The sequence below is a fragment of the Zootermopsis nevadensis genome, unplaced genomic scaffold, assembly GCF_977971745.1.
Source record: "Zootermopsis nevadensis isolate Lab colony 2312 unplaced genomic scaffold, Znev_1.0 Znev_ptg000020l, whole genome shotgun sequence".
Classification (NCBI taxonomy): domain Eukaryota; kingdom Metazoa; phylum Arthropoda; class Insecta; order Blattodea; family Termopsidae; genus Zootermopsis; species Zootermopsis nevadensis.
The window spans coordinates 4,784,980-4,812,427 of record NW_028259152.1 but is presented as its reverse complement, the minus strand read 5'-3'; the positions used below and the strand labels follow the sequence as shown (position 1 = coordinate 4,812,427).

Sequence of the window (27,448 nt, the reverse complement as noted above, 5' to 3'; positions counted from 1 at the left end):
TGAAGCAGACCTTGGAATTATAAATATTGTACCTGTTTTTGTATCTGGGCCATAGGCCGACCGTCCCGTGGGGTAATTATTATTTCAGATTTGAGGTTTGAGATTTTCGCGGCAGTGAGAATTCGAAGTGAAATCTCCTGGGCTGTGACGCAGCGTAGCCGTAAAGTGCGACCACGCTATACGTGCTTGAACTCGTGTTCGTCCGTAAATGTGGACGGTTTCACAAACCCGAACCCAAGCAGCAGTGCCATGGGCTCGAGTCTTTCGCTACAAAGTCGGTAGGATAGCTATCTGTACACACCGGCAACAGTCACCCCGATTCTCTCCATCACGAGCGCCATCTTGAGCCCAAAGACGAGAAGTGTGTACCCTCCTTCATAGACGGTTGTGTTTCTTTGGTAATCCAGATCAGAGTTCGCAAAAATTTTGCTACATTTGTCGGTTCACTGTGAAATCTACTTTCCAATTCTCCTGTCTTCTACTCACATCGGGAATGGTGATTACCAGGGGCCAGAGTAATCCTTCAGGATACTGGAGAGCGCGAAGTCTCTTTCCAGAAGAATTTAAAACAGGATTTGGTCGAGTGGGTCTCAGCAGATTTTGGCAAAATTGTCACGTCTAAACCTCACGACAGCGTTGTCTTTTCGATTTTACGTTTTGACCAGATCTATGAAATCTAAAGTGTAAAATGTGCAAAGTTGTTATAGGAATTACTCTTTAATTCTAAACAGATTTTTGTCGACGTATGTGAAATATACAGCTTTGAGGTTTCTGATCTAACCTGATACTTCACACACAATTGTGAAATGACGACGTTTAGATAAATTTATCAATAATTTGTTTTAATCGTTTTAGGGAAATAATTCGAATTTTATGTATGCAGTAATGGCAGTGATTTTGTGGTTTGATTTTCTAGTATCTGCCAATACCAATACACTATTTAGATTGAAACATGTAGTATCCTATTCGTAATATATAGAGGACATTTTAAAACTGTTGGATAATTATTTGTAAAATTGGAGTATAGATAATCACTCCAGGTATTTCTTAGTGTAAAATAAAAGTTCTGTAAATAAATCTTGTTTCACTTATGCTTGAAATCATTCATACAGTGAAGCTTTGAATGAATATACGTGTATACCTGGAGTCTTATATACCAAAATGTATAAGTCCACGTTATAAAATATAAAGAAAAAATAAAACAAAGAAAGCAGACTAACCAGTAACACAAAACCTTTGGGTCGCAAGACTTTGCTAATTGGGGCAATAAATCGAACAAAGTTTGAACGTTCGTCGTTTCTTAATGGGACACAGGGGTGACGGGCAGCTTCAACGATTGTCATCTGTTTGTGGTGGCTACTACTAGCAACTTCTACCTTAATTCTGCTGTTGTCGACTTTTTACCTATGCCATTCATTCGCTTTATCTAGAACATTCTCAGGGAAGTACAGCTGAGGACAGATGTACAGCCAAGTTGCCATCTACTGCAACATTCTCCAATTAGGGCTTCGCATTCTTCAGAGCTGTAAGTAATCTAAGGTTGGGAAGCAAACTTGCCTTCTCAAGACTCCAAATAAACTCAGGCAAAGCAGATAAGTTTGACTGCACTTATCCTCACTCCAAACGCTTAATAAACGCCTAAGTACAATTACTCTTAAATCAAACATTTTCTAGCTGAGTCCTAGTGAATTATTCTTTGCTGTTTCTGTCATATCACTGCGTTATCGGATCACACAAAAGAATGGATTTTTCAGTTTTATTAATGTTTATTTGGCCTGAGAAACTTGTCTTTGGCTTTCCATTTGACTGCGATAACTAATAAGTCATTGGACCTAGACATGTGAAATTTTATGTGGGTTTAGATTATAACATACCTACAAATTTGGCCTATGTATTAAATCATCTTTACGAGCTGACATTTGTAAACATGGTAAAGATACGAATTTTTGATGCTGTATACATTTACTTAAACGTCCTCAGATCTGTATAAGTTAAAGTTATTCCAAAAAATATAATAATTACATACCAAAAAAATAGCAGTAATATTCTATGACGTATTTACAATTTCAATCATAAGTGTAAATATTTGAACTAATTGGGATTTATTGTTGTTAATTAATTAAGCACGAGCCCATATTTTCAAGTCATGAGTTAGGCTTAAATTGCATTTGAAAAGGAAGGGCTCACTGGTAATGATTAGAACCGGATGTAATTGGTGTTTGAAATTTTATTGTTTCGTACTCCCATCACTATTACCGACACAGCGCTGAAACATTCAATAAAGATCGATTAATTTAGGAAGTTTGTTATCAGAGCGATCACTGCAAGACTCCAGATTGTTAACTCGATAAATCACGGACTTTATTATATCCCGCATGAAATTAAAATTCTTCGATGTCGCCGTTTAAAAGATACGCTTTATTGATCGGAAACGCAAGCCTAAGTACTTCGTAAATTGGGGTATATAGACTATGTTCTTTGGTCCAAATTGTAGTTTTGTCGAGATAAAATGCAAATTAGCTTGGGTATTTCTTGATCTGGAAATCGTTCTAGTGATACACTGTGACAAGTGAATAGGGAAAGTGATTGGAGTGTAATCAATGTCTCGGTTTGCGTTTGTGGCTAAGTGATGTCCAGCAATTGGTTAGTGCGAACGGTGACGTAGGTAGGGTCCAGAGCAACTCTGTCTGTTCTGCATAAAACTAAATAGACTGTGGCACCAACTAGAAAGAGAAAGAAAACTTCCTGTAACTTATGCAACACTAAAAACTAATCACACCGGGCTAATTTTACATTCAAAAGCGATACAAATCTAATTAATATTTATTTTATATATCCACATTCATGCATATGCATATACGGTTTTACGACTTCCAGTTGTCTTCAAATATATTACGAGAGTCTGCCCCCATTTGTATGAAAACATATCACAAAACAAATTTTCTTTACGTCAAATATTATAAAATGTTTCCTTTATTATATGTAACGTAATTAATATGAAGTGTTTCTGTATAGGCCTAGGTCTATCTGTTCTTGCCTGAGAGATATTATATTTCTTTAATTAATAGATGTGATTGTTAAGTGAGATCCGGGATGAATTATGAGAAGCAATTAATAGCGATGTAAAAATTATCCGCCCATTTCCTAATTACTTTTCATGTTCATATGCAGTACAGTTCCGCACATAAGGATTGTTACCAATATCACGTCACAGAAATTGGATGTCTTACCCTAGTGGTTAACAGTGTTTCATGTGGCCTGAAGATCGATTGAAGTATTTCGTGGTTTTATTCTAACGCTCCCCAGGCAAACGCTAATGCATTTTCTTAAAATCTATAGCAACCGCTTCCTTCGATGTCATTTCCAATTCATTTGTTGCAAAGTCATTTCAGAGAAGTTGGTACAGAATAGGAAATTCCATGTAGACTAAGTAATTTTTGCAGATTACATCATTAAGCACACTAATTACGTAGACCAACAGGATAATTATATTGTCACTTTGTTGCTGCAAATTATGTCAGCGATGGAAATGAAAACTCTGGGCAACTTTTCCAAAATCCACAGCATCCAATATAGATTTCATTGCTCTATAAAATTCCAATAAGTGAGTGATTTTGGCTCCGAGTGTGGTTGCAGAGTTTCTCTGAATCCAACCACTGTTCTAAATTTCCACTTGTATCTGTACCTGAGCCCAGAAGGCCCGCATTGCTTTTACAAGGAACGTCGGCATACCTAAAAGAGGCGGTAACAACCTTCCCACGCAGGGGTGTCCATTTGTCGAGTGATCGACATACACGCAGTAGTCTGGTCGATGTTTACCAACGTTTCAGAGGTCATACTGCCTCCGTCATCAGAGTATGGAGATTTATGTCTTCTGGGTTGTTGCGATGTGTAGTCTGGTCGATGTTTACCAACGTTTCAGAGGTCATACTGCCTCCGTCATCAGAGTATGAAGATTTCTGTCTTCTGGGTTGTTGCGATGTGTAGTCTGGTCGATGTTTACCAACGTTTCAGAGGTCATACTGCCTCCGTCATCAGAGTATGGAGATTTATGTCTTCTGGGTTGTTGCGATGTGTAGTCTGGTCGATGTTTACCAACGTTTCAGAGGTCATACTGCCTCCGTCATCAGAGTATGAAGATTTCTGTCTTCTGGGTTGTTGCGATGTGTAGTCTGGTCGATGTTTACCAACGTTTCAGAGGTCATACTGCCTCCGTCATCAGAGTATGGAGATTTATGTCTTCTGGGTTGTTGCGATGTGTAGTCTGGTCGATGTTTACCAACGTTTCAGAGGTCATACTGCCTCCGTCATCAGAGTATGAAGATTTCTGTCTTCTGGGTTGTTGCGATGTGTAGTCTGGTCGATGTTTACCAACGTTTCAGAGGTCATACTGCCTCCGTCATCAGGGCGATCGACCAGAATACACAGTGCAACAACCCAGAAGACAGAAATCTTCAGTCCTTATCTTATTCGCATAGAAGTGAAGGAAGATGAGAAGTATGGAATAGGACGAATTAATGGTTTCGTGGTGTTCTCCGTACCTACACGTTTTAACAAAGCCGTTACTCGACAGAAGTGACTTGTTCCTAACTTCTTGGATCCTTCGGGGCCAAGATATCAGTCTGTCTGATGAACACAGGATGCACTTGGCTGCAGTTCCATTGAATGTGGTGTGGGCCGTTGGACTTGAGTTTCTTTAGAGTGTTACCGAATTCGACCAACGGGCAGCAGTAATGAATTGTCCCCAAATTTTTACGGCAGTCGACTTTTCGATTTCCTCCTCTTGAGGAGAGTTTGCTGAGTACTGGTTTTTGGTACCCCTGGCTGGAAAGCAAGTGACCCGCTACTAGAAATATAAATCTTACAAAATCCGAAATTAACTTCTGAAAGCGATGTCATTTAGTTAGTTGCCTATATTAGGTTACCGAGCAACCGGCTGTCTCAAAGGCGAGGTTTACGGGCTTCTTTATGGCCCTGGAACTGTAAATACGCAGACATGCACAAATTGTAGGAACGGGCTAAAATGTACGACAGCAATAACTAATAACGTAGCTCTCTTGTTTCCAGTCTGTCCATAGTCTGTGGAATTCCTGCTCGAACATGCCAATTTATTAACAAGTTTAAAACTCGTTAGTTGCGCGGAAGTTTGATTCACGATAGAGAGGTGATGTCTGCATGTCTTTCAGTTTAATTGAAAAAGGAAGACGCATTTTGTTAACGGAAATAAATGTAGCTCTGAGCAATATTTGAGCTTAATGAAGAACGTCAGATCAAGAATCAGAACGCACAATAGAGACGAACACTTGAACAGAGGGGTGAAATGTGACATTGAGAGACTAATGAAGCGGTCGCAATGACACGGCCCGGTATCTCACTAATGATTTATGTTGTTACTGGCCTAATATGTGAACCAACTGGCAACAGTTGGATTTTTAACAATACTTTCAGTCATTTGCAATGAAGTGTTAATAAATTACCTTCATGTACACTTTTGCGGCCCGCTAGTCGAGAAGAAGGGTTGAATACAGCTCCAGGTCTGGAAAAAGTTGAGAACCCCTGTCCTAGAGGAAGAACATGTGTTTGACAAGGAAGTGTTGAGGAGGGCATTGGGATCTTAGAGGCTGGAAATAATACGAGGATGGAAGACGAATATGGCCTATAAATTTCAAGACAGCCTTCTGGGATATTGCGCCGTGTAGTCTCGTGGAAGTTAACCGACGTTTCAGAGGTGCTTACTGCCGTCATCGCGATTGACCTGACGTTGAAAGCAAAAAGCAATAGGACCACTGAAATGTCGGTAAACCTCTACACAGCGGCCGTTATCTTCATACTCGCCGCTGTGACAACCTGAAATTTCGCTCAGTTTCATAAGTAGAACTAATTTTTAGTATTCACCAAATATTGTTATGCTCGTGAAATCAAGGTTAATGAGTTGGGCGGAACATGTAGTACGTACGTGAGGGAGATGAGAAATAGAGGGAAAAGAAACTGTAAGACTTTCAACTAGCTTTTTATTTGATGAGGCATGTGAAACAAAGGGGTAATTTGGATTTATTGTGTGTTAATTTGTGTTGAGTAGATCAATAGTTCACGTGAAGCAATACCCGAAAAGCGTATTTCAACACAGAACATAAACATGGGAGTCTTTGATCACCTTGGCTTAATAGTTCGATTTGCCTCGATGTTATGTCCTTGCAGAGTGCTGTAGCATCGGAGGGCGCAATCATGAAACTGAATTGCTTGTTAGTTAATCGTGAGAATGCGTGCATTATAAACAAACAGTCTTTCATTGCAAGATACAACATTATATTTAAAACAAAACAAACTCACAATAAGTCTAGAAACTGCTTAAATCACTAAAGAGATCACAAATTAAATCATTTACATTATCATAATACGTACATATCAACAGCACACAAAGCAGTCCGAGAAAAAATATTACATAACGAATACTGCACAAGATTGATTGTTAGTTGAGGTTACTAATCAATTCGTGGAATGGTTTAAGTGAATCACATTCAGACGTCAGCTTCCTTCCATTTTGTTGTCTAGTTTCAGACGCTTTACATTGGCCAAACTATAATAATATCACTTAAAAATTAGTATATCCTTTCCATTATACTCTTTGTAATATTTAACATATTCACATCAGACACAACTTATTTATTGGTGTAATATATATAAATGCACAATTAATGTAGCGTTTCGAGCATGTTTCGACTTCAGAGAAACACACATTAATATTATAATACAATGTGTGGTTCTCTGAAGTAAAGTCGAAGCATGCACGAAACGCTACATAATTTTTTTATTATATTATGAAGTCATAATAAACAAATAAAGAGTAAGATACGGTATGTAATTAATGCGTAAAATGTAAACTGGAAAACATAAAGTTACAAGTACAGACTTTTAATAATCTTACTGTAAGATTTTAAATGTAACATCTGATAACTTTCTCCGCGTAATGTAGTTATTTAAATAAAGCCTAGAAGTACTATGATAAGTTGTAATTCATGGTGAAAATATGTTAAATATATGACACTCAACTTATAAACAGCGAAGCAGGAAGTGACATATTTTGTCCTCGGTGCATCAAGCGGTTATAGGGGAATTAAAAACTTGTAATATTATGTTCTTGTAGCCAACACTAATGTCTGCATGATGGAGGCTCTGTTATGAGTCAGTACCGGACTGCTACAGCAGTACTAATGTTAGCGTGATGATACTTCTGCACGTTAAATAAATTCTTCTTATGTTAGTTACACGACAGCAGGCTACAATTATATTTTATACTGAAACACTTTAAGTTGCAGTATTATTGAAAATATGTTTAATTTTAGTTTATTTAGGTCAATAAATAAATGCACTTCATTCGATATCTAAAAATACTTTTCTTTTGGAATAATGACATTTGGTGCAGCTTATGACAGTGACCACGCAAGCAATAGGCCTAGAAGATGTAACTGCTGTTCTAATAGCAGAAATTCATGACAAACTGCAATATGGTGTTGATTTGGGTTGTGGTACTCGTCTTGTACAGTTATTGTGATCGGTATAAAATACTAGAACAGAATGTTATTTCCCTGTCGTGATTATCTTCTGTGATTCTACAAGTCATAGCTGGATAATATAGCTCTTTAACATGACTTTTATTATGGGAATTATACATCGCCTTCGTTTTTCTCAAGAACTAAGGTTAAAAAAATGGAGCTTTTTCTGTCATCAGGTATGAAAGGGAGAAAAGGTTCCTACTCAGTTAGGCCCGTTAGAACGAACTACTCTACCACTGTAGACCAAAAGGATGGGTAATGTCAATAATGCCATTTTTGTTGTAACACACCATTGTAATGGATATTTGGATTTAGCTTAATTATATCTCTTATTTCATATGTGGGCATACAATATCTGTTCCCTGTTACCACAATAGACAGAAGCCCTTATCATAGAAACTGTAGTGATAGGTTATAGACTATTAGTGAAAGAGGTAAAGAATAGAGTTTGCTTTTAATTAACATTTTTCAGGTAATAGAGACTGTTGCAAAACTAGAGTACTTCGTATGAAGGAATATGACTCAATATAATTATAACCATTTTCAAAATATAATGAAATTAGAACTCAAGAGATAAAAAAAATATCTGCTTTCAATTAATTTTGAAATGCCTCACACAATTAATGCATCTAGGAAAAATATTAGACCCTATTTAAATCACAATACACATATGCGAAATAGACTTATCAGGATTTCAGAGTTATGAATAATAGGCCGCGTCGCTTAGGCCGCACACATTTCATCTGCCATCTGGTGAGTGAGGTGTTAGTTAGCCCAGCATGTTCAGTTTCCCATCAGTGCTCTGGCACTGACGGCGTATGAATCCCGGTGGCTTGTTCAACATGGAATCTAGTAATTATCTGATAAAGACGTAACAAGCTACGCCACTAACTGACAATGACGTGCCTTACGGCTTGTTGACGTGGACTGCATCGTTGACACGCCAGGCTCACGAATGATAACATCGAATTTAGTATCGGCATTACAAGAACACAAATATACGCAGTAGATGTGCAAAACGATTTTGAATTTCTTCGGGCATTATAACAACATTAATGTGGATTCTGTTTGTCGCTAATGAAGAGAACAATAAATCAAACTAATACTGTATAAAGATTTCTGTCTTCTGGGTTGTTGCGCTGTGTAGTCTGGTAGATGTTTACCAACGTTTGGGAGGTCATACTGCCTCCATCATCAGGGAGTATGACCTCTGAAACGTTGGTTAACATCTACCAGACTACACAGCGCAACAACCCAGAAGACAGAAATCTTCATAGAAATATATTCGACGGTAAAACCCAGAATACAGAAATCTTCATACTCATCACCCTGATGACGGAGGCAGTATGACCTCTGAAACGTTGGTAAACATCTACCATACTACACAGCGCAACAACCCAGAAGACGAAAATCTTCATACTCGCCGCTGTAAAAACCTCAAATCTTACATAATACTGTATAATTAGAAATATAAGACAATAATTGTATAAAGTTACATTTAAATGTGACAATAAAATTAGTAATGGGCATATTATTAGAAACAGGGAAAGAGGGAGTATATATGTGGCTCTAAGAATAAATATTGCATAGTAAGAGAATATCGCTACTACAGATAGATACATTAGAGCTGTGGACGGCGAACATCCACGTGTTAGGCTGAAGCAATCCGCTGTATAGAAAACTCAACTTAATAATTGATTGATTATGGCTGATAGCACCATGTAAAAATAGGCTCTGCATTACTCCTGACGATTCGGGGATTCTTATATCGTAGCGGAGCCTTGAAGATGGACCTTTGTAACGTTGGAAATATAACATACGTTTACATCCTGTCACCATCGAGAAAGAGGATCCACATTAATACTGAATCGCCTGAGAAATCTTGTAATAATATTGAAGCACTGTCTAGACGAACTGAGCACAATGCAGTTGAGAGAGTATAACAATTTTATTATAAGTTCTGCAATATTCACTAGTATAATGAGTTTCTTTTCGGGTAACACATCTTCAGACTTGTCTATAATAATAGTAATTAAATAATAAAACATAAATGAAAGTGATTAAGATATTTAATAGTAAGCGCCAGTAGATTACTGCATGACGTTTTTCGGTATATTTAATTCATAATCGAGTACAGTTCTCAGTATTGTTCCTTATACCTGAAATTATTCGTTGTCAGAACTTTTTCCATCGTCTTTTCTTTAAAAAGTCCTGATAATGAATAATATTAAGTGTAAACTACGGTCGTCAGAACCTTTTAGAATTGAATTGTTTCTTGTACTTCCTTGAATTTAAAACAAATAATTTTAGACACTTCTCAGCGCAGAATAAAATCATTGTAATAATATGGGATTATACCACTACATTACTCTAGAGCCTTTAAATTCTTTAAAGCCCAGTGGTATGCTCCACCTGCTTTAACAATAAATAAATATCAATTTTGGTTTTACGTGAACAGCAGTTATTTCTATACACAGTATTAACCAGTTGTTTTTTAATAGTGAAGTGGTGTTTTCTTTAAAGTAATGTGTACATTATTAAATATTATTTATATTAGCTTCAACTCCAAAGGGTAAGAATGTTTTACTGGTGTTTTTGAGTTTAAGCATTAGATACGATTTGATCAAAAGAAGAAACCGTGACCATTTGCATCCAATTACAGTCTTCCAGTACATTAATTGCAAAGTCAAAATTGGGGCCACTGCTCACCTTTGTCTAGCATCAGGGTGTTGAAACATTTCTTGTTTCGTATTTAGGAAGCTGTCATTTCCAGTCTCTGCCGATAGGTTGATTATTATAATTAATGATTTTAGCGATTATCTGCATTCCGTCCAGGCAGAATTTTCGGATATTACCTTAAAATATGCCACAACTGCTTCATATAAAGCGAATGTAAGTCTTTAGAAATCATTACGTGATGCCTTATTTGATAACAAAATGCAGACAAGAATATTTTAAAACAAGACAGAGGAAGTGGCAGGAGATAATTAGACCTAATGAAGTTTTATATTATAGGCTGTACTCTTTGCCAAACTTATTAGAGCGATGGAAGAACTAAATATTTTCCAGGAACACAAATTTACTAGTTTTAGTTTTAAGACAAGAGAATAAAGGCCACTTTCTCTGCGTTGTCACAAGCTGAAGTGCCATCCATATTGCTGGACGAGGACCGTTACTGGTGGTGCAAGGCGCTCAGCAGTCCGTGTTGAGGACTCGACTGGGAGAAAAAGCCCAGGTGCGGGGGTCCTCTGCCAGCGGCTGCTGCTGCCATGGCTGCTGCGAATAAGGGCGGCATGAGACCTGGCCCGGGAGGGGCGCCGTGGGCACCTGGGCCCCCGAACAGAGCGAAGGATGGGGGCAAGAGCGGTCGGGCCGACAGCCGCAATTTCTCGATCTCGGCCTCCTGTAGCCGTTTCGCCTTCGCTCTTCTATTCTGGAACCAAATCTTCACCTGCAATGCCAAATAAGAGTAGCCTAGTTTACGTAGTGGTAACGGTTGATTCATTAGGCCCACACCATCATGTCGAAGGTTGCCCTTCATCTAAGTCGGCGGTTCCGAGACTTCTTCCGCAGACCATTTCGAAAGTGCTGAGGATCTTGTTGGGTCACAAATGCTCTCTATTATGCCAAATGTTAAAGACAGGAGCAAAGAAGTTTAATTTATTCCGCAAGTATCTTTTCACGTCTGCGCTTTCTGTTTGCGTATTTTTCAAATTTGTTTCACAATTTTTTCAATCCTAATTTGGACTGCCTGAATAAATATCAGGGACTACTGGTGATCCACGACCCATCCAGTGCGTGTCAAGGGCTTTTTTATTGGGAGAAAAGTTGCTGGAGTGTAAAGTTGACCGTTAATCTCCTTCTGATGGTGACTTTAAGAATCCATCAAGTTATACCACTACTGCCCTGTACGTATCCATGGCATGTCGCCTAATTAAAGACAGGATAAATGTTAACTATTAAAGTTACTTTTAAATAGTGACGAAGCTCCTCCTTATGTACAAATAAATATTACTTGCGCTGTGTTAAGGGCTTTGAGATCCTCCTCATCCAACTTTTCCACTTTTTGTTACTATATACAGTACTTTAGATCCAAATACTGTACTTTGCACGTTGATTCCAGGTACACATGAAGTTTGTTTCTATTTCGGAGAATGCTCTATGTTTCACGCGATACAAATTAGACTTTAAATTATATTTCGATAGGTATAGGATATCTAGAAGCGTATTGGAAAGGCAGTGCGCTATAGTCTCTCTTTATCAATTCACTCATTGGACTCGGCGATCAAAGTAGTTAAGAATATGATTTTTATTCGGCATGTCCCGGATTTGAATCTCAGCCTTGATCTCGTCCATTTTAAGTTTAAGGTCTTCCTTGACCCATCCAGGAAAATGCTAGGATAGTAACTTAAAATAGGTAACGACCATAATTTAGTATTCTATTAAACAGGATTTGAGGTTCTCACGGCAGTAAGTCCGAAGATGGCTGTGTTATGGGTTGTAGCATCATATAGTCTGGTAAACGTCTACCACACTACACGTCCCTACAACCCGTAAGGCACCCGTCTCCCAGTATTCTTCTAATTCACCATTCATAAGCATGATACCATTCGTGATATTACAGGCCTGTAAGCAACGTGGTCGAAAGGTATCGTTAAATAACTGGAGAATCGGTCAGTGAGAACTCACCTGTGTCTCAGTGAGGTGCAGGGAGGATGAGAACTCTGCCCGCTCCGCGATGCTCAGGTATTGTTTCTCCCGGAACTTCTTCTCCAGAGACAGCAGCTGCTGCGTCGTGAAAGGCGTCCGTGGCTTCCTGTTCGGCTTGTGTTTCCTCAGAGTACAACGCACCGGGGGTGCTGGGTGGTGCTGGTGTCCGGAGGATAGGGGCTGCAATCGCACCGCGTCCCCCCCGCTAAACAAATTTTCTGTAAAACAGAACGTTATTATTATTATTATTGAGTGTTCTGTCTGACGACAGGTCCATTACTCTGCCCAAAAAGAGGATATGTGTCCCTGCGTTGGTACCGAGCATTCTCCACAAACAATTCTCAGTTCAGAAGTATCTGCGTAATGAAGATAATAAGGATGGGCTTACTTCTTCTTCGCAAATAGAAAGGGGAGGGTAGACACTTATTTTGTTGGATCCGCGGACTGAGCAATTTCCGGGTCTGAGGACGATCCGTCGCATCCAACAGACTGTCTTCTTCACTTCGTATTAAGACGATGGAAGACCCATCCTTCGCAAACGTGTGGATTTATAAAGTTTTAAAACTTGTAATAATTTTATTAAAAAGTAGACTATGGATAATGTCTAAAAGAAAGAAAGTTACAATACACGACTATCGCCAAAGATATTTAACGAAGAAGTTTAATCGTCTTTCCCTCTGTTTATGTCATTGGACGAGTAATTCATTTGACTCGGGGCACAAGAAAGTCAGCAAAGAGACACTAAGCCTAGTCGTCCGGTACAGAAACGTAATCGAAATTGTAACTTGGTATATTAACTGAAACTGGCCTTCCATTCTTTAGGCTGTAATATCTTATTAAATGCTGTTGAAGTTACATCAGTGATGGAAAAATTTGCAGTAGTTGAAACGTTATGATAAGGCTTACGAATCGAAAAATAGCAACATGCCACAACGCAGACAATATGAATGCAAGTCATGTGGCAGTTTGTTTAAAAGACGCAGGCCTATTGCATGCACCAATATAACATTGCCCACTGTCAAATGAAAAGATAGATTTAAAGAAATTATGAACACAAAATTCTGCCGGCAGATGAAGATGGTTTCAAAATATTTATAGGAAAGCGTGGTGATACGAAATTATTTGGGCGATACTGCATAAAACTAAGAATAATATTAAAATGGGTTTTAAGCAAGTACGCAGTGTTTGGATTCAACTGGGTTGAGATTTGATCCAGTCACGTGTACCTGCCAATACGATAATGAACCTTAAGGTTCCATAAAAAGCTACAAAACTTCTTGACCAGCTGATCCAAAGTGTGTGGAGCTGTACTTAATTTTTTCCTGTTGTGCAAATAAGTCGTAAAATATAAAGACCTATTATAGTCTATAATAATGGTCGAATGCCACTGCTGTTCGAAGTGTGTTTACTGACACGCGGTTTGCAAGCCAAGCAGTTGTGCTTTATCAATTAAACGTTCCTTAATGACGAACAACGTGGGAGCTATTATCAGTATCCTGTAATATAATGAGTAGGTTATTTCTTTACATAAGCCATGTATGCCCTAGCCACACACATTTCACATACAAGAATGTTTTTATTTGCTGTGTTTTATTTTAACGTGTTGGTCTGCAATAGACCACTTGATTCAAGTAATAAACCTGAAGAACGTTTTGTGTTAATGATCCTATATTGTCCGGGAGAAATTATTTCTAAGGGCTATTCACAATTGTGCTCACCGATAATAATTTCATTAAAACAGTTTCATTACATGATTACGTAAAAATGTTTTATGGCACAGGAACGGTATCAGGAACGGAGAAAACATATTAGTTCCCAACAAACCAGACATCTCCTTCCGACTAACGGATTGATTAACTGAATATTGATTATCTAACTAACTAGCAACGAAGCACCATATCAGAAACTAATAAACCATCCATGTAACATCAAACTAATCTACTAACTTAGGAATCAAGTAAGTTACCAAATAACTAGCAAGCCTTCCAATCAATCAACTAACCAACCACCCAAGTACCGGCTTATGTTATGCATTTAATAGTTATTAAAGAGATCAAGAAATTCCCTGTTTCTTAGGAGACCCGGAGCTTCAACTCTGTAGCCTATTCACAAAAGCGTGTTATTGTATCCTATATCAAAATGACTTCTTCCCTGGAGATTCTCCAAGCAAAATTTTGTAAAGGATTTTTAGTTTAATTATCCTAATAACATTAGATGATTAGTACAAATTATGCAAATTCTAGCACGCCTAATGTAATTTTATCCAGTCTTTAGTTAGGACTATTTCACCTTTCTTAGCTTAAAACATCTTCAACATTTTGTTTTCATACACTCCCAGTGATTCAAAGTTGCACGTAACATAAGAGAGCAATGCGACACTGAATCGGAAATTAAACATTCCTGTACAAGCAGCTTCTGCAGCGAATAATGACATTAGAACAGAACTGAGACATAGCTATGTCTAGCGTTTCCTATTACAGCGATGTATTTAAAAGAACGTTTGTATAGAAAATTAAATAATTGATTTCATGAACATTTCATTCACCCGCATCTTACCATGTAAGCAGGAGACATAGGTAAAATAATATAGCATGCTTTGAAAATTGGCATTTCCCATTGGCCATGATGGGGACAAAGATTATAAATACAACATATTTAATTACTCAACTTTCTGTAGAGCAAAATGAAACCTGAAGAATGGAGGAATAACAGACGTTTCAGAGACCACTTATTTTCCCCATCATCAGGGCTATGAAGTGACTGTGTGTTCAGACCGTGTTTCCTGGGGGTGCGAACCAATTTGGGGCTAGATCCCCCTTAGAAGTGAAATCTGCAGGCCCAAACATTGCATTCACACAGACTTTTTTTTGTAACAGACTGGTTCATCGTACTGAAATGGCATGCTGGATCAGTTGGTAGGCTGTCAGTCTTCTCAGGAGATAGGTCGATAGCAACATTATGTCTTATCGTCTGCTGCCTTAACATCCAAGGTTAAAATAAAGAGGGGTAGCTTGTAATTTAAACCCTTTCATACATGTGTGCAACAAGGTTTCTTGCCCTGATGGAAGAATACTAGAGAGTATAAGAAGGAAGTGAAGAGATTATTTGAACACAAGAAAGAAGATGGCTCCGTGAGCTATGTTCTTCGCCAAATAATTTTAAAGCCGTCAAATTAAGTAGGATTACATGGGAATGATATGTGGCACGGTCGGTAGACATGTAAAGAAATTCATCAACATTTTAGTTGGCAAAACTGGCGAGAGATGATTTTGGGAGGCATGAACGCGTGAAGCGAGTAGGATGTGAAAATGTGGACAAGATTCAGCTGGCTCAAGACGACGATCAGTGGCAGATTCTTGGAAACACGGCAATGAAGAGTTAATCTCCATAAGGCGGGGAATTTCTCCTGTGGCTGAGCGATAGTCTGCTTTTGTATAAGGGCCCTGCTCCATTGAGTTAAGTTAGAATTTCTGATTTCTTAATTACTTGCGTGTACCTTCGGGTAATACAAATATTTGAAATAGCACTGTTGGATTCTTTTTCGAAATGGACAATTGGGCAACATAAGAGGCTCTGAAAAAGGAGTGTCAAGGCGTTATATCAGATTTCGGAAGTAAACTTGGGTATCGCCACAAACACATAATCAGAACTACGAGATTTTTTCTTCACTATATTCTGTTTTAATTAACATTCTTTATCCTGTATAATGGTTTAGCCTCGAATCAGGCGGAAAGGTGATAAGTGATGATGAACGGGCAGGAATTTATAAGCAGGTGGTCACGTTACTTTGGAAGTGCTGTCCCCGGCAATTTTTCATATACCCGAGTTAGGCCTATTTGTCCTTCCAATATAGATCAGTTGTTAGGCCTATATTTAATTATTAAAATGTATTTTTTGAGCATAAGAAGGGATGGACTGAGGTAACCCAAGAAACTACCCAGTAGGTCTCTATAAACGGAGACCTAACAAAGATTCTTTGTCGGAAGTTTTATGAACGTTACAGAAGCGAAAATATGCACTACGGCAGTTTCAGTAATTCGATGTGAAAACATTTTTAAAGGTTTATTCAGGTTTATCCATATTTACCCAGGTTGTGCAGTAAAATACGATTCAAAATGTAGGATCAAAACTCGTGACACTTAGGAGGCCCTAGTACAATCCCTCTTGTAGATTATATTCATTTAAGGATTTTGAAATTCCGTCCGTGGAGGTGAAAATGGAACAAAGCCGAGTCTTAGAGCAGTTTCTTCGTGATGTTGCATACCGGCTGAAGTAATACATTATTACACTTATATTGGCTTCCCAATGCAACATTTAATCAATTTGGAAAACTGATTATGACATAAATTATGTTCATCAGAAGAACTAGTCGCCGGCTGTCATCAATTTTTCACATTTCGCTAAACAAGCTCGCAGCCCGCCTTATAACGGAAAGCAAACGAGCTTTATTGTTACTAAATTCAAGTGAAAGGTTTGCTCATGTTTTATTATTCTTTAATGACCTCTGTTTTTATTTCTGCGTTTTTACTTTAAAAGAGATCATTAATCCCATTTGAGAAGCTGTTCAGACAAGTATAAAGGACATTAATTTTCATTTTATACACGATCAGAACTTGTGTTTGCTTGAGTCTTGTTCGCAAAATAAAAGAGCCGTGGCTGTAAGACATGTTTAAAAGTTTAATAGGAGGTGAACCGGTGATATTTGCAGGCAAGAATGTTTCAAGTGAAATGCGGTTTACTGACAAATTCTGTGTACCGACATCAAGTCGATGTATTAATAATAATAATAACAATAATAGTAGTATATATAATATAAAAAATATTATTAGCCGCAATAATTTAATTAGTAAATTAGGTACAATGAAATTCTCCAGCCACACAAAGTTAATTACATTTTAAAACAATAAATTATGTAATATTTTCATTATAAAATGTGTTAAAATTATACCTGTACTTAATATTCACGCCATAAGGACATTCCTATGGGGGAATTGAGGTGAACTTCCACATATTTTTAATCTCGAATCTTGATAGAAGCTTTAACATGGCGGCACAGAAAAGTTCCTATCGAGCAGGTAAACTTTTCAGTAAACTTTCCGGCTTATTATAAAACCCTTGAGTAAGAAATATGGAAAATAACAGAGCACTGACCACAGAAAGGCAATAAAATACAAATAAACTCTCTTATGGTTTACAACAGTGGTTTATTCATATAGGCTACCACTATTATGTTCGACTTTGTCGTCATAAGGCTTATAAGCTTTTTCCGTCTCCACATGATTGTTAGAAAAGTATAGTATTTCAAAAATTTCCATCATACACGACAAGGACATTTATTATTTTTACCCACACTTAGATATCATGGAGCGACATGTTTCAGAATATTGTATGACCATCCTCAGGCTCCTCTCAGATAATATTAAAAGACAACGAAGGCTGTAGATGTAGCAAAACCTAGGAGAAATGTTTGACGATGTGCGGATACAAGGTTGGATCTAATTTAACCCACAAAATTTTATGTGATTGATGAAAATTTCTGAAAACTAAATGTTAAAATACGGCTAAAATCTTTAAATTGTGTGTGAAGGAAAATTAAACATTCATTTATGTAAATGATGCTATAACATAATATATACAATATTTACAGGATAGTGACAAGATTAAGGTAGAAGGTGGGACGTTCTGAATATCAGGCTAGTACGCTAGGAACCTCTCGACAAATATAACTACATCCAATTGCTTGATGATGCCGTGTAAGTAACGTGTTATCACTTACGGGTCTGACTCAGTTAACAGAGTCCAGTAAATTATTCGTATAGGTTTAATTAAAGTAAGAAATCCAAATAGTATTAAAAGAAGTAAGATCTTCAACACAGAATGCACGGGGCTTATTTCTGTTCCAAAATCGCAACATTTATTCAGTACTGAGTTTTAAACGACATTTTCAAAGAGCGTCGAAAGTAAAATCATTCAGAACATCGTCTCTTATGACCCATTCTTATGGTAGAGAAATTTTAACAAGGAGAAGACTTTATGCTGATATTTTTACGACAAACAAAAGAATACATTCTTCTGGGCCACATAAATTCAATTAGGAAAATTTAGAAGAACTCAAAATAGATTCCTTGGAAGAACTTTTAACTGACGGAACGCAGAGCCGCAGAATGCCAAAACAAATGTTAAAATGCCACCCACCTGGAAGACGACATCTTGAAACACAGTTGGACGATGAATGCCATGACTGAAACGAAACAGCCTAATGGCCTGTCTTCGTGCCTGGGGGATGTACTTATTATTTGTCGATTGAGTAGTTTCCGAAATGAAGCATTTGGAAGATCAGACACTTTCTTCCGTTTAATGTCACTTAAGGCAGTTCGAGCGAAGAACGCACATAAATGGAGGCTCGAGGAACGTATACATTCCTAGTGATGTGGGTACAGAATGACAACACTGTAATTAACTTGAAGATGACTGTCTTCTGTGTTGTTGTACAGTTTTATCAGTGAATCGCCCTACTGACGGAGGCAGTAAGCACTTCTGAAACGTCTGTCAATTTCTATGAAACTAGCATCTCAGAAGACAGCCATCTTTGACCTCTCTGCCGTGAGAACCTGATGAATTCTTTTGTTGTTATGTTATACAGTGATTTGTATTAATGTAAGCCAATATTTTCAGTTTCTGGTGGACACGAACGACGAATTTACTGAAAGGAAGACACGACGAATAGAAAATCCGACAAATTTGGTGAGTGTAAAATATTTTAACAATTGCTCCATCTGTCAGTACGAAGAAAATACGTAGATGCAGATCCATAGGTCTGGTTTATGGTCTTATTTTTACCGATTAACCATTGATCATAGATGTTAATCGATTCCCTGTTAGTCTAACTGATACGAATTATTATTTTCGTATTTCGAATTCAGAATGAGTTTGAAACAGTGTCTGACACTCAAACACTTGCAGGAAAATGAAATGGATGCACTGATCTTGGAGAAGCGAGACGAAAATTTAATCTTATATGTATAACAAAATTAACTAAGGACAGCCCTTTTTAAGAAGCTGATAGTTGTTTTGCTAGTCAATAAATTTTCCGCCTTTGAGGAAAGTCAAAGTGTATTAACCTGTTCTCAACAGCCCACTTTTTAAAGTAATCTCATTTGCTAAATCATGATTATAGGCCTCTGTGTTTTTTAGACTCAGACTGATTTAGCCTTTCATTGACAGAATTACTACTTTATAATTAATAGGCCTATTTTAATGGCTATGACATTAACATATATTTTATATATATATATATATATAAACATAAATTCTGCGTCCTTCAAGAGAATTGTCGTAGACTAAGGTAAATAAAATAAAGTGAGCAACAATACCATAGAAAATTATTTCATGCGAATCTGCAAAAAGATGTGTGTGTAATTAATTAGATCTTACAGTCCCTAATCGTAAAATGAGTTCACAGTAAGACTCCGATCATTTTAGCGGCCTATTAGCAATTAATGAAAACGATAGTGCAAGTGGTCACGACGCTGCTGCTTGTAAACTGGAAGCAATTTTGTATTATTTACAGCAAATGGATTGTATATAACACGAAGAAACGTGCAGGAAAACATGATGGATGTCTCAACTATTTCTAACAAACGATGTGGAAATGAAACATGTTCGAACAGTCGTGCCATTCCGCGTAATTCAGTAACAGTACCGACAGATGGGGCAGCAGGCGAGTTAATTGCCAGCACCATTAAAAAGTAGATCAGACCCTATCTGTAAGTTTAGATCAATCATATATTATAGGCAGATTTAATTGACAGTGTATAATAGATGTCTGATTCTTCATGTGAACAGTGAAGAGCGTGTGAGTTTTTTTGAGATAAAATAGATAATTTACGTTCGTTGTTGTAGAAGGTTATTATTCTATTATCTGTATTACGTCGTTGTTCTAATTAGTGTTGTAATAATAGGCGTATTTATACTAAACCAGTTCTACAAGTAGAAAAAAATACCAAATCTACGCAAATTACATCGCAGGAAGTATTATATTTTAATGAAAGAACTGTCACAAATTACAGGTCTGTGGAATTTCTTTTGCTGTTTTATGTTCCAATTAACTTATTAGCAATGTTTGTTTTTAATGAATTTATCTATAAATGAGAACATTTGTCTTTTGTTCGTAAGCAGTTTTTAACTTGCAATGAAATGATGCTATCCCCTCTTTAAGAACTGGAAGAAATTACTCATTGACAAGTTATAAAAACAGAAACTGTTACTCTTCATGAAACAAGCAACGATAGGAAGATGAAGGAAGTATTACAGAGGCTTGGAACATTTTGTTTTGTTTCAGTGATGATTTTTTGTAGCTATATACCGCTCTCTGCTGTGTGGTGACGCCTAATGAGTGTAGCATTATTTTCAAATATGAAGTTCGATATAGTCCCATAGTTATTTATTTCGTCTTCCGGTCCACACGTTGGCCAAGTTTCTGAAATTTGAGTGACATCGTGCCGCTTTCCTGCGATTGTAACGTTTTATTATTTTGATTAACTTAACAAAATCGAGATTGTACATATCTTGGAGTGACGTCAAAAAGCTGATTAAGTTTTGCATGAAATGAGGAAGCTGTATACTTTATTTTTATTTATTAACTGAGTTTTGTATTTACTTTCTTTGAGGTCTTTCAGTTTGTTTATTGCTACGGAACATAGAATGTGGATGGAGTTCCAGTTAGGAACACTGTAGATGCCTTAGTTCTCAAAAGAAGTTTGAGCCACTGATTTTGTGAGAGAATATTGTGTTAGGAAGAAAAATTCTTCATATTCATATAATTTAATTTTCTGTCTAACGTATGACTAAAAAGCGTTATTTCACATCGTTTACTCTTTTGTGATGTTGGTCTAGGCTGATTACCGTTCCATTAACACATATTTCTTCATCAATTTATCGAGTTAATTTTCTTTTGTATCAACTCATCATTTTTAAATTCTGGGAATGCTTGCTACCATTCAATCCTTAAAACTGTAAATACCACAATAGCCATAACTATTATTTACATGGGTGTGAAATTTTGGTCTATCAGGGTGGGGGCGCAGGACCAGCCATAAATGGTGAACGATTTGCACGCGTGCTATTTCCTGGGCACTCAAAATTTTGTGCAAAATCACAACTAGTAAGTCTAACAAAATTACTAATACAATTTTTTTGAATATCAGTGATTGAGAATAGAATGTGTATCTGTATGCACAGCTGCACAGACACGTAAACGCTATCATTTGTTTGGCAACAATCAACCAGCTGCGTCATAAACTGACAATAAATGGCCACGCGACCTCCCAGTCTGCTTTCAGTTGTCGCAGATGTTCCTAAGGAAGATGGCACATCAGCCGATTATTATCTTCCGAGCCTGACAAGAGAAAGTTGTGTTTGCTCGTGGGTGATTTGTTGTGTGTTCATTTAAATGTTCTCTGTGGTGACAAGTACCGGAATACACACATGAATTCCTTGCAAATTCTGAATTCTGCATGCTCCCTTTTGAAAAAAGTTCTTAAATAACAATTATTGGTAAAAGATTGCGTCAGTTATCTTACTTGCAAAACTTTAGTTTCCAGCTGTACGAAGTCTGTGGTCTCAGTGTCTTCTTTAAGTGCTGTAAATCAATACGAATGCCTCGCGGGGTGCTTAGAAATATAGTAGCAAACTGGACTCGTAGGCTTGAGTTCATGGGACCGAATCCCGGTCAAATCGAATCACTTTTCCACTCATGCAGCCACAGTCTTGTTATTTTACGTTAAGTCGAAACGAGAAATTACTATATCAAATTTTGGTGTTTTGCGAAAATTTGTAACCATATATCATTGTATGGTCCTATTTCAATTGGCGTTAGTGTCGATCCCACCTCAAAAGTTTGCTATTCTGTCATGTTGGTATTACCGCTTGCAGAAAATTGAGAAGTAGGATTTTAGGGTAGATCCCAATGGTATAAATTCCAAACCAAATTTTATCCAACTCTTCCTAGCGGTTATCAAGTTGAATTATGTTGACAGACAGACAGACAGAAGACATGATGAGTCCTATATGCTTTCATTTCCTGCACAATTTGGGAGGGAGGTGTAATAAAGCACATACAATGTAAGAAAATGAGTGAAATCCGGTAACAGAAATTTTGGAAGGAAATGGGCCATTTTGGTGGAAGTTAATTGACTGAAATGGAACAGCGTGGCGCGTTCTGTTTTCTGATAATGTAGAACTTCTTTAAGAGGCATTACGAATCTCTAGACTACCCACACAGGCCTAATAGTGTTTCGTTGACGAAGAGCAGAGAGGAATTATGTTACGTATTCTGAGAACAACCAAATGAAACTATAAATTCAGTGTAAATTGTTTGAATGCAGCAGTTCGTAGGTCGATAAAAGTACTAATAGACGTGATGAACTATTTGATGGTGAATTTCTGAAGCATGTGCGCCAAAACATTTTCAAGGCTTCCAAAATAAGAATACGATTTTGTAAGTCACGTCTGTCAAATATCTGCATAGCACTGTGCGAGCAGGGAAGTGTAGCAAACCTAATCAAAACGAAAAACGTATCCAGGAGTAACGAAAAGTGTTTTAAATTATTTTACTTACTTTTCCGTTTGTTTCATTGAAAGTACGGCGATCTTCAGCTTGTTTAAGTATCATATTTCGGTTTGTGAAAAAGACAACGAATTTGGTTGTGTTCTGGTTTGTAGCGACATACAATCTGATATATCGCCCTGATAATGGAAGTAGCAAGTACCTCTGAAACGTCTGTAAACTTCTACAAGACTGCATGGCGCTACAACCCAGAAGACCGGCGTCTTCATAATTGCCGCCCTGAAAACCTGAAATCCTAAGAATAACGATTTACCTGAGGGACTCCGTGAATCAATGACCAATCTGGATATTTTGTAGCGATGAAGTGAAGGTGTTTTGATGTTTTCAAAGGGATATTTTTAAAACAGTTTCTGCTACTGACTGCGCTCGTAGTATGGCTGTCAAAGAAGTATAATTTGTAAAAAAATTTACAAACGCTTCGGTCTTTCCATTGCATTCTTTCATTGATTTGTGAATCAAAATTCAAGGAACACTGGGTGCTAATGAGTGACACGGGAGACAGAACTGAAAATGGTCCCATTACTCGAGACACGAAGCTGGCCACTCTTCTCCAGTCAGCGCTGAGATTAAGAATGCATAGAGCCATACGCCCACTCTCCCTACGTCTTCGTGGCGTGGTGATAAATTTATCGCAGGATAAATTTAAAATTTACCTCCGTCATTCACGATCCTAATTGTCCGATTGTCATTTAGCTTCCACAGAGCTGTGATTAAACGGCCTTCATACAACGGACGAACGAATGAGGTCTGACAATTAAGTAACCGGGTTGATCCATTTTTGTGAGCAAAACACAATGACTTATTGGTGTGTTGTGTTTGAATCATAAGACCAGAGATTTCATAGATGCACTCTCTGCCGTTTGGATTGTTTACTTGCTGTCATAGGGTGTTAGTTGGATTTTTGCCTAATTCATTTAGGCCTATTTCTCATAAAACGGAGGAAATATATTTGTTCAAATTTTCAGCTAGAGTGCTAGAAGAATCCGACTTCTTTGAAAATGCTACTGATATGTTAAATAAGGCCCGGGTTTTACAGTACGATCCAGATTCAAAAGGCCAAATACTCTAGACGTCGATTTTGATCTGCTTAGAAAGGCCAAGCGGACTTATAGGTATTTTAGATACCATATTTTTGGACGAACATACTGAGTACAAGTCCACAAAAAATTATTACCCAGAAAAAGAACATCGGCATTTTCACAGCCGTTGAAACTCAAATCTCAAAAGTTGAAAATCCTGGATTTTCCGAAACAGAAAGAACCACAAATATTAAAGGTAAGGCGAAAATCGTAATTTCCTTTTTCGGTATGAAAAGAGTAAACCATTACGAATACTTATTCCAACGATTACTCAAGAACTCCACTTCCAAGTTATGGAACGACAGCGAGTTTGTCCATGAAGATAAACTCTTTGACCGGTCACGTGAATTTTGCATCAACACAACAATCATTCCTACATGGCATTTTCTGCAAGGCATTCGTTGATCAAGGAACAAATAGGCCCGCCAGTGTTAGAATGCTGGAGAATGCGCCACAAGTTTGAATCGACCGCTGTCCCGAAATTAAAGTCTCTCTTAAAGAATCTAATTTTGAATTACTTAATGACATTCAGATCAATATAATAACAGTGTCCTACTGATACGCCTTCTTCCATATCCTTTCAATTTTCTGTTCCTTAATTAACATATCATTCGACGTTATACAGGCATACAGTCTGCGCTACTGTTAAAGTCATTAAGTAACTTTAAACCACGTATAATAAAATAGTAGTAGTTCAGACACGTTAATTCCGACATAATTTTCAGACATGACAGCTTTTTAATGAAGATGGAGGGTGGGTGTCCCCAGCCATCAAGTTTAGTGGCAACAGGCTATATTTACTTCGTAGAATCAGTCCGGTTATTTGGTTGTCAGAGCCCGTACTTAACTTGTTTGATGGTACTCACTGACGGGCGATGAGGGTCTGTAGACCGGCATCCACGCCAACTGCGAGGCGAGCCCAGGGGGGAAGCCCCAGCAAGGTGGTCCGGTAACTCCTGCTGGCTGGTGGAGGCCTCCCAGCGCTACTCCGGGGTGCGGGAATGGTTTCAGCATAACCGGTGGAGATCCGTCTTCCGCGTCCCTATCAGCTGAAGGACTCTGAGATGTCCGAGTGCCACTGGAGTCGTCGTTGATTCTAGTGTCGAAATACTGCAGCTGATTATCGTACGAACGCTTTCTTCTTCCTACGTCGCATTCCTCATCATCAACGTCGAGTTCCTCGTCTTCCAAGTCGTCGTTACACTCAGCGTCACATTGTTTGGTAACATTGCCGTTTGTAGAAGCGTCCACAAGATCTGCTTGCGAGGTAAGAGAACCCACCACAGGAGACAAGGGTTGCGTTAAAGTACTTTGGTCACTTTTTAACAAAGGTTTATTATTTAAAATCAAACCTTCGGTTTCACCTTCTAAAAGTTGTCTTGTTTGGAAGTTTCTATTCGTATTGGTGCAGGATGACAATAAGGAATCTACACTGAACGAAATCTTATGCTTTAGGAAAACTGGGGTTACCAATGCCCTGTTGTTTGTGCACGACTCTGACATTGTTCCTGCCGAAGGTGAAGACGTTGATGGGGCACAGTTTCTTGTGCTCATTGCTTGGGTCATGATTATTTAATTATAACAGACTACATTCGCGAACTGTCGAGGCACAAAATTACGGTGTAATTATATGGTAGGCCTTCATGTTCTTGACGATTTGTTGATAAAAATAAACACGCTACCGTAGTATCTTATTTCATCGTTGACGGAACAGACACCTTACGCATGCAAGATATGTTTCTAGTCATTATATTACTTAACATATCCATTAATAAGAATATTTTTATCCCTACTTACGTACGCAGCTAAGTCTAGGTGAATTTCACTTTAACACATTTTCTAATAAAATTTCACTGGGAAAATGGATCGTAAAAATACTAGTTTAATATTTCAGTCACTGTGACAGAAACCGAGTGTTGTGTATATAACAAATGGACCTCGTGTAAGACATTAAGATCGCCTAACCTCACTCACTCTGATGCACATATAACAAAAATACACGACACTTTTATTTATTGCACATCGCATTCTGTTTTTTGTATCACCTTTTCTGTCTGGGTTCACTCAAACAATTCCTGTGTCAGATATCACATCGAAAGAGAGAGAGAAAACAAACAAGCAAACAAAAAAGTTGAAACTGCTTTCGAAGCAACAGAAAAAAGGAGGATGTAACAAAAGACGTTGGTGGTACGTCTCACCCACATTCACATATGGCTTCGAGTGACAAGTATAGGGTATCTGGTCCTCACATAGCTTCTCAGCAGTGCCACGCCCCCAAGTCATTCACTGTCATCGTATCCCCACTACCGCAACTTTCATTAACCAATCCAATACCACATAGGCCACGCCTTCAATGGGCGGGACCGCACGTACACGATGAACCAACCCAAAGAAACCACAACAGATGCTCCTCACTGAGATAAATAAATTAACAGGTAAAACCTTTCAAAGAGCGTAATTTGTTACAGCGAAGAGGTTGCCTCAATCATGAACAAAAATCACAGCGTAATGGGATTAACAGCTGTAACGAAAAACATTGGCGAAATTCATCAACTACAGACCTTTGTATGACTTCAGTAGCGGTGACATGCGTTCATCGGTGAATGTTTTGTCGGTTCTGCTAATTTTTCATTACCATCTTCAGTGCTAACAGAAATGAGTTCGACTGAATGACCATCTGGAATCCAGCTGAACGAATTTCGGCTGTTTTCCTTGCAATTACTTGTGACGACGCCACGATGATGCGGTAACACAACTTCTGGGTTGCTGCGCCGTGTAGTCTGGTCTGAATGTCCGTAAAGTTCTACCAGACTGCACGGCGCGACAACGCGAAAGACTTCACAATCGGAGCAGTGAGAAACTGAGAACTCACCTCAGAAGAACGCGCAGGTTCGTATCTTGGCTGAGGGACGACGCTCATGTCTTCCAAGAAAATGTCGGAATGGTACAAACTTGAAATAGTAACTAGATAGTAGGCGTATGTGGGCCTACCTATAATTCTGTCTTGTCTTCATCATTCTGTTTAAATAGTCATTCCGTGTCTTCTTACAGGCGTGACGTCTTGAACTGTTGCTGAGCCCGTGCTTTTATATTTCTGTGGTGCTCTCTTTCGCGCAGGCCTCTGTTTTATACCTGATCAAAGGGGATTTTTTACCTCCTATTCAAAGTGGGGCTACTGTAGGAATTCCCAAGTGTAATTTCACCATTCTCGTCGTTCTGGTTTGAACGAATCGTGTTACTAAAATCTGTTAGTATTTCATCGATAATCAATTTTAATCTCTCAAAATTTGTTTACTTATCTAAATTTGTTTCATTAGCCCGTAGGCTATGATAAGGTCTTAGTATTCAAGTTCCGCCATCGTCATTTTAGAAGGCTACCCTGAAGATGAAAGCGAAGTTTTCCTCCGAAACGTTGGCATCCACCATCAATTCTAGGTTAATATATGGGAGTCTGGAAGACCATAATCCATTGAACTGGC

General features: G+C 38.0%; 2 protein-coding genes across 6 annotated transcripts in view; one reads left to right on the top strand and one right to left on the bottom strand.

Annotated features, from left to right (window-relative positions):
• Window positions 1-27,448, top strand: part of LOC110831346 (uncharacterized) — a 137,938-nt gene that overhangs the window by 51,866 nt on the left and 58,624 nt on the right. For 4 of the 5 annotated variants that reach the window (XR_015535936.1, XM_087351812.1, XM_087351813.1 and 1 more), the window contains exon 3: window positions 18,939-19,007. Coding sequence is in view for 3 of the 5 variants with exons in the window: in XM_087351812.1 (XP_087207938.1) it covers window positions 18,939-19,007 (69 nt within the window). In the remaining 2 variants the exon portion in view is untranslated. Of the gene's footprint in view, window positions 1-18,938; window positions 19,008-19,833; window positions 20,247-27,448 lie in introns of those variants that run through there. The other variant, XR_015535935.1, reaches the window with a different exon arrangement.
• LOC110831314 (uncharacterized) lies at window positions 6,285-26,196 on the bottom strand. Its single transcript, XM_022067180.2, has 3 exons — window positions 24,836-26,196; window positions 12,243-12,481; window positions 6,285-11,004 (listed from the first exon to the last, which is right to left on the bottom strand). The coding sequence occupies exons 1-3, from the start codon at window positions 25,533-25,535 to the stop codon at window positions 10,726-10,728; spliced, it is 1,218 nt and encodes a 405-aa protein (XP_021922872.2). The 5' UTR covers window positions 25,536-26,196; the 3' UTR covers window positions 6,285-10,725.